Source organism: Fringilla coelebs (assembly GCF_963513975.1).
Source record: "Fringilla coelebs genome assembly, chromosome: 9".
Lineage (NCBI taxonomy): Eukaryota > Metazoa > Chordata > Aves > Passeriformes > Fringillidae > Fringilla > Fringilla coelebs.
In genome coordinates this window covers 17,057,347-17,065,471 of record NC_140067.1, presented here as the reverse complement: position 1 = coordinate 17,065,471, position 8,125 = coordinate 17,057,347, and the positions used below count along the sequence as shown (strand labels likewise).

Sequence of the window (8,125 nt, the reverse complement as noted above, 5' to 3'; positions counted from 1 at the left end):
GCGGCCCCGCCGCCGGCGCGCTGGGGGCGGGAGCTGCGCGCGCCGCCGCGGTGCACTATGGGTGGGCGGGGCGCGGCGCTGCCGGGGCGGCGATTGGTGCCGCGGGGCCGAGGGGGCGGTGCTATGACGGCCCCGCCCCCCGGCGCGTGCGCGCGCGGGGGCTGCGCGCTGCGAGGCGCTGCCGCGATGGGGCCGCGGCTGCTGCTGGTGCCGCTCGGGTGCCTCGCGCTGCTGCTGCCGCCGCCCGGCGCCGCCGAGTTCAGCCCCTCCCTGGACAGCGACTTCACGTTCACGCTGCCCGCCGGCCGCAAGGAGTGCTTCTACCAGCCCATGCGCAAGGAGGCCTCGCTGGAGCTCGAGTACCAGGTCGGGCAGGGAGGGAGGGGGCGTTTCCCGCGGCGTGTCCCGAGGGAAGCCGGGGTCCCGCATCCCGCCGTGACGACGGCGCTGCCCCTGCCCGTGCCCCTGTACAGCGGCTCCGCCCGGCCCTGCTGCCGGCAGCCCGGTGCTGCCTTCCTGCGGCCCCGGCCCCGAGGGGCAGTGCCTGCCGAGGGGCGCTCCGCCGGCCTGCCCCGGGCGCATCAGCGCAGCCCTGCCCGGGACCCCACCGGCCGCAAAGCGCCCGCAAAGCCACGTTGTTATTGTACACTGCTAGAAGTTCTGCCTTATGGAGTTAAAAATTAACTTACCGGCCTTTTCAATTGTTCTAATACAATTCTAATACCGGCCTTTCTAATTGTTCTTTTGGTGGCTTGGGGGGAATGTTTTGTTTCTACTTTAGACGACCGCAAGTCGCCATCCTTTAAAAGGGCAGAATGTAGAAAGTTCACTGTTGCGACCTTGTGTGTAGCCCTAAAGCGTAAGGAAGCTCGTGGTGATGCACAGAGCCCGTACTTGCCTATCTTTGCGCTGATATGAAACACCTTTCACCTCAATGATGAACGTATAACAGAAGCAGCCCAATTTAACAAACTGTCCGTAAGATTTTGATGTCCTTCTTGAGAAGAGTCGAGTTTCCCAGAGATGTCTGGGATAGATCTCGATCTCAGACATTTTCCCCCCTTAAAACAATGAGTTTTTTCCCAGTAAAATAGCTGCAGTGAGGGAAGCTGCACTGAATATTCTCCCACCCTATTACTGTGCCTAGGAATGGGCCAGGATCTGTCTCTCTTCCCCTATGTCTCTGTTTCCCCCTCTTGTTTCCCAACTGAAAGACAAAGCTGAAATTCCTGTTTTTTCTAATTTCTAATAGTGTTACATGCAGAACTGAATAAGATGAAAGAAGTGTTCAGGCTTTTAGAGTCCTGTCTAAGCCAAACAGAAGTTTATTTTGCACAGAGTAGGATTTTAGTTTGATTGTAAGCTAAATAAAGACATTATTTTGGAAAGGACTAGTGTGAATAACATTATATACTTACCTCATTTCTACTCAGGCATAAATTTCTTAGCACTACTGTTAACAGTAATTATTTGGTTTTCTATTTGAATGTGTAGAAAAGGAGCCCTGTATATTACTGCAAATAGATTTATTTTGTACTTAATTATATTCATGACTAAAGCATAAAGAGTATTTAACATAGGATGCAAAGACACAAGCTAAACACTATACTAATACAAAGCAAACAGTGACAGCAGCCATAGAAATGCCAGATTTAGCCATCTCTTGTTGGTATTTTTACAGGTTGTCTAACCCTGCCTGTTGATAAAACTGCATGCATTCTTAAAAGTAATTAGAGAACGGTTCAATATAAGCCCAGCCTGGCAGGTTTAGCTTACATTTAGTTTAAGACTCTGAAATTGCTCAAATGATTTTAGGTTGAGCTGTTTTTCCATCTGTTTCCAGTTAATTTGGTGTCAGCTCATCCAGACAGATTAATCTTTCAGATTCTTTATTTTTCTGTTCCCTTACCTAGAACATTTCGCTTCCCTATAAATGTTGCTGTCAGCAATGCAAACAGGAATTCAGCTGGTCGGAGGTTGGTTATTTTTGTTTGTTTCACAGGTTCTAGATGGAGCAGGATTAGATGTTGATTTTCATCTGCTCTCCCCAAAAGGTGAAACTCTAGTTTTTGATGAAAGAAAATCAGATGGAGTTCATACGTAAGTTTAAAATCTTCAAACTCAGAAGTGTTACATAAAGAGTTTTTCTGGTTTCTTTAGCAAATATAACTAAAATGAAGGTTGAGTACTTTTTATTCCTTAGTATTACAAAAGACTTCCTAATAGGACAGTCTGAGAATACCAATTTTCTTTTTATAAACACTGAATGCTTTTTACATTAATTGTACTATGAAGTGAAGGGTATTTTTGTTTAAATGATGGCTATTCAGTGGATAAAAATCATTATTATGGAGTTGAAAAAGGTCTATATCTAATACCAAAGATCATGTGAGTCATACAAATAAGAATCTAGAAAGTCCCCTATTTTTTCCATTCCTTTTGTCAAAATATATAATATTTGCTGTAATTTTACTATACAGCATAACAATTCCACTTACTGTGTATTTTTTGTAACGATTAGCAATGATTCAAAATCCCCCAAAAGAAATGAAAGCAAGTTGCTGTCTTCATCATTTTGAGCCTTTGGAGTCAATAGGATTGTGTTGCTGTGACTGTAATCTGTAAAGTGTCTTTAGAGTTCTTATTTTTATATAAAAGAATATTTGGTTATTTCTAAATGCACGATTGTCAGTCTTAAAGGGAAGGGTACACTTACAAAAACTGACTTTTCGAGAACCAGCACAGAAAGCATAGTTAATCATGTTTTACTTATATAAACAGTGTGGAAACAGAAGATGGAGATTACATGTTCTGCTTTGACAACACATTCAGTACCATTTCTGAAAAGGTGATTTTCTTCGAATTGATCCTGGACAATATGGGAGAAGATGGTCAAGATGAGGAAGATTGGAAGAAGTATGTTACAGGCACAGATCTCCTAGACATGAAGTTGGAAGATATTCTGGTTAGTATTTGATCTTTCATTCTATTCAATGTAAGAGCATTTGGAAAAAAACTCAACGTCATGTGGCCATTCTGCCTTGGTCTGTTGTGTCATCCTGGAATGTATTCCAGGTTCATATATTGCTAGGAAGTCTAGCACCATGGATCTCCTGTTTACACACAAAAACTTGAAGGTTTTTTCAGAATAGGCCCTTCATCAGCAAGAAGAAAATGCCTAGCTCTCAGTCACTTGGTTTCCAATTCAGCTTCCTTTCTTCCTTCTGCTAAAATGGGACATTCTTCCCTAGCAGCAATGAAATGAATACTTTGGGTATTATTTAGTCCCAATGATGTCGTTGGAATTACTGCATCATTTTTATCACTATTTAAAGTACTGTGTTAGCCTCTTCATCATATCTTTGCAGAAGTATGGATTACTGTTTCTATCTTCAGTAAATTAGATATTTCTCTATTAGGTTTTTTGCCCCCAAATTTTATTACATCTTTTCAAACTAATAAACAGAATGAGAGTTAATTGGCATAAAATACAGGTTCATCTTTGCTTAAATTGTATGCTGAGCCTGTTTGATGTAGGATTCAGACTACTGCTGAGTCAAAGCTCTTATTCCCTTTATGATCATTAAATATTGAGATTACTCTAGAAGCAAAGGATTGCTTGGTGCTCCAGTACCACTGTTCTCAATGCTTGGTAGGATGCAGTAAAGCTATTTTTTGTTTAGTCATAGCTACAGACATTGGGTATCTTAAACAAAATCAACCCAAAACCCAAACATCTGCACACACCTACTGAATACATCATGTAGAAAATCACAGTGTATTATTTGCCATAAACACAATGCAGATTTTAAAATAACAAACCAATGTTTAAAATATTTTATAGGTGTATGATATACTCAAAGCTGACCAGATCTTTAAAAATACCAGTCAAGACACTTAAAAAAAAGGAAAATTTGTATGTGAAGTTGTGAAGAAAATTCCACTCACACTAATCACAGAAAATACTTGAATGCATTTGATAGATACTTGTTTACATACTGGTATCTCTTCCAAAAGAAAAAGAAATGCAGAACCTAACTTTGAGAGCCTTGAAAATCTTATAAAGTAGGTAATTTTTGTAAAGTTAAGGTTAGTATTTAATCCCATTGTTTACTTAGCAAAGTATTACTTTCCCTGCAAACTCTATGAGGACTAACATAAGCACTTAGTAGTTTAATTCCTTAAAGAGAACACATTTTCTGGCAAAAATAGGGAATTATGTCTAAGTTTAAAGCTCTTGTGTGGTGTTCATTTTCCTTATTGTGTAACAATGAACTTTATCATCATAACATTATTTGGCTGCCCAGAATAGCTATTTTGAAATATTTTTGTTAAATATGAAACAGAGAATATGTTACTGCTGGCTTTAGCCTCACGCTTTTGGGAATTTAAAAAAATTATTAGCCTCCTCTCACTAAAAGTTACTTGCAGATCCATAATTATATCAAGAACATAATCAGCACTGCATGAGATCAGCTTTTGTCAGTGTCTGTTACATGGTGGATGAAACTTCAGCAGATCATAGGACCAGATGTTTACTTAGTATGTGCTGTTGTCATGGCTGAAGTGTTCATGTACTTCTTCCAGTTCCAGGGTCACACTTTATGTCCTAAGACCTCCAGTTGTCCTGTTCAAGACTTATTGTCAAAATTCTGATTTTGTATCAAGGCTGAAGCAGCAGTTTATAGCCACTGCAGTGGAAACACCAGAAACAGACAGGAAAGTAACATTATTGTAGTTTTCTTTTGCTACAGATATAGCCCTGATGGTAATTTCCATTAAAAAGCTCCTTAATTTTATTATGCAGCAGAAAAAACTATTCATTTGCTTGCCACTACATAATTTAGTTTGAGACTAGTTCTGCAGATTCACTACTTTTTATTAGTCCAAATAGGTTTGATTTCTCTCTTACCTGTGTACCTATACAATTACTACAGAACACTAATGCTACATTAATTAAGTCTTTTTAGCCAATACACAATAAACAGGCTAGACAAATGAATGAAAACTGTGATGATGTGTATATTTTAAAATAAAATTAACTCTTCACTTGTCAAGACATTAAATTACAGGCGATAACACAATGTTAATAATTTTGTATTTGCTGCAAGATATACACTTAATTCAGATGGGGTTTTTTCTAAAAATACTCTTTTGTTACTTACCAGGAATCCATCAACAGTGTCAAAGCCAGATTAAGCAAAAGTGTCCAGATTCAGACCCTGCTCAGAGCATTTGAGGCTCGTGACCGCAACATACAAGAAAGCAACTTTGACAGAGTGAATTTCTGGTCCATGGTCAACTTGGGAGTAATGGTGGTGGTATCAGCTGTTCAGGTTTACATGTTGAAAAGTCTCTTTGAAGATAAGAGGAAAAGTAGAACTTAATATTCATCAGTGTTCATATTATGATCATAACAATATAACAGGTATGGGGGAGAAGGGAGCAATAAACTAAAAGACAGACAGTAAAACCGACAGTAAAAATCAGGTTTTCAATTCATATTGGGCTTTTTGGATGTGACAATGCTGGTCTTGTTTGTGTTTGGGGGTTTTCTGTTGTTTTTTTGTGGTGGTTCGTTGGTTGGTTGGTTGGGTTTTTTTAAAACATGAACATCATGCCTCTTCCCAAGCTCTCCCATTTTTCCAAATGCTACTAACTATTTTTTTGTACTTGTAGGATTTGTTAATGATTGTTAATTCCTATCTTATGCATAGCACACTTGGTGCATATGCAAAGTAATGTTAATATAACTTTCATTATCTTCATTTTCACATAAAAGTTTAAGTAGTAACTTTTGGTTGAGTTGCTGTTAAATACTGAGTGAATTTACATGTGCCTAAGTTTACAGGATTGGTAGTTACTGTCATTTTTCTTCAAAGTTATATGTTTTTTAAAATCCTTAGTTTTTGTTCTTTGGCATCATGGAGAAACACTGGGCTAACTATGTAAGAACATGAGATCTCTTTTTATAACAGATGACTAATATCAGCACTTTAAAAAAAGCACCATCAATGTGAAATTGAGGCAGTTTTGAAAAACGATTGGAGAAAATAGATTAAATTCCTGTTCAAAAAACCTTCTGTCCTGTAGTTCCAAAATCCTGCTTTCCTTTTGGTTGTTACATGGGACAGGTGACCACGTGGTATACAAACAAATACAGGCACAGTTTGAAGTAGGCCTTGCAAATTCTTAGTTACTGTAACCTCATGCTATAGATAATTATTTAAAAAGTAATTTCTCATGTTTTTTCCTTTTAATAAAGGCATGGGGTGTTCATGGTATGCCAAAACAAACATCAATTGTTGTAGTCTCAAAATCCCTCTTCTTTTCCACTTTATTACAGCCATGACTAATGTTACAGTCAGGTGACTTACATAGGCATATAAAACCAAAGCTGTTCACCTAAACTTTCCCTTTTTGCTCACCCTCACAAGTCTTTCAGCTGTGTAAGTACATTAGTCATATAACCCATGTTTCTATACCTAGCTGTTCATCTCAATAAGGCACAAATCACAGGAGCAGTAAGTACAGGCCTCAAGTTTTATGATCAACTGAGCATGTAGTATCACTAAGACAAAGCTGATACCAAATCAGAAATTTATAATACCTAGGTATGTGGCTTTTAACAGTGCAGTGAGGGTGCAGAGTTTTTGCCAAAACCCCTGGTGCGTGAGAATTAACTTTTTTAAAGTAGTTCAAAGTTAGCAATTTTTACAATGTGCCAAGTCATTGGAATTTCTTGTATAAATGTGTTAACTGCATTTCATCATGAGAGTTTTTTAAAAACTTTATTAAAAACACTTTTTTAAAAAGTGTTTTAAAAACAGTATATGTAGTGTTGTGCCTGTTGTGGGGTCATCTGTATGAATGGCAGAGTTGCAACTTTGAGACTTTCTGTGATTAAATAGTGTTTTATGGATAAAAACAGGGTCAATAGGTGCATTGAAGAAATACGTTGTTCAAATGAAACAGATGCTAGCAAGGGCTACAGAACATAGAAACAGCACTTCAACTTCAGAGAAGAGGACCTAGCAATAATATTTCTAAATAGTTTTTATAAGCAAAATAATTATTATTATTACAGAACTTGTTATAGAGGGCTCCAAAGGCTGTTGAGCTACTTCATCTTTCTGCAAAACTGTGTCCAAAATAAGACTGTACCCCCTTTAAGGTTTTGTGTATCTTACTTCCATATGATGCTTTCTATTCTAAACTGCCTGGAAGCAGAAAGCTTATTTCTGTGATAAGAACAATATCTAGGAAAAAATAATTCTTTCAGCTAGAGTAGCAAATAATGTTTTCCTGCCACTTCCCTGTCCCTCTCCCAGCAGCACTATACCATGTTGTTATCTTTGCTTGCATCACCATGTGTGATGCTCTAAACCATCTGCAAAATGCTGAACCAGCTCTGGGAAGCTGTGACTAAAACATCTACCTCTGCTCTCCAAGCTACTAGAGTCAGGATTTCAGCTTAGAACTCCCAATAGATAAGCTCTGCCAAGTTTGCCAAGGGCACCTTAAGGGATTGGTTTCCCCAGCTGCTTTGTTGTGCCTCTCTGTAGCTACACATCACTGGCAAAACCGTTTGGTGTCCCAGTTTAAGCTGCTACTGGATGCAGCCTGCTCTGATCAGACTGCTGCAGTTCAGTGTCTCCCATTACAAACAGCGATCTCCGGGAGAAGGAAAATGCAACAATCGGCAGCAGAGTTCATCTGGAAGAAATTATTGTTCTGCAACTAAGAGCACTGACTGTATTTGCTCTTCATTCAAGGTCCACTATAGAAAATGAAAGGAGGGAATAACTAGAAAGGTTCATTGACTTTGGCAGCTGGAATATGTTTATGATGGGTGAAGGATTTGGCATTCAAACTTGCAGTTAAGTAACATTGTACTTGGATTTTAAATAGTAGATTGCTTTCAACTCTATAAAATTTACAAAGGAAAATATAAATTAGTTTTTTTCTTAATGGACTTTTGCTTCAGAATTAAATGTTTTAAGACTTGCAGATGTTGAATAATTATACAAAACAGATTTTCAATAAATCAAGTTTAAACCTGTGTTTGTGTTGTTTTGTAACGAAGAAAAAATGCTGTGAATACCTATGAACACTGCAAAAGATC

The 8,125-nt window shown here is 38.7% G+C and overlaps 1 protein-coding gene across 1 annotated transcript; it reads left to right on the top strand.

The window, feature by feature from the left end:
- The first annotated feature begins 160 nt into the window (after positions 1-160).
- On the top strand, positions 161-8,062 carry TMED5 (transmembrane p24 trafficking protein 5). The gene is made up of 4 exons (XM_084210980.1): positions 161-366; positions 2,003-2,100; positions 2,782-2,965; positions 5,169-8,062. Exons 1-4 carry the CDS (start codon positions 187-189, stop codon positions 5,385-5,387), a joined length of 681 nt encoding a protein of 226 aa, XP_084067106.1. The 5' UTR covers positions 161-186; the 3' UTR covers positions 5,388-8,062.
- The last annotated feature ends 63 nt before the right edge of the window (positions 8,063-8,125 follow it).

What these genes read in the sequence shown, in the direction of transcription:
- TMED5 (XM_084210980.1), top strand. Translation starts at nt 187, where the DNA reads ATGGGGCCGCGGCTGCTGCTGGTGCCGCTCGGGTGCCTCGCGCTGCTG. An exon ending in CGCTGGAGCTCGAGTACCAG is followed by an intron (nt 367 to 2,002) that starts GTCGGGCAGGGA and finishes TTTGTTTCACAG; the next exon opens with GTTCTAGATGGAGCAGGATT. An exon ending in TGAAGTTGGAAGATATTCTG is followed by an intron (nt 2,966 to 5,168) that starts GTTAGTATTTGA and finishes GTTACTTACCAG; the next exon opens with GAATCCATCAACAGTGTCAA.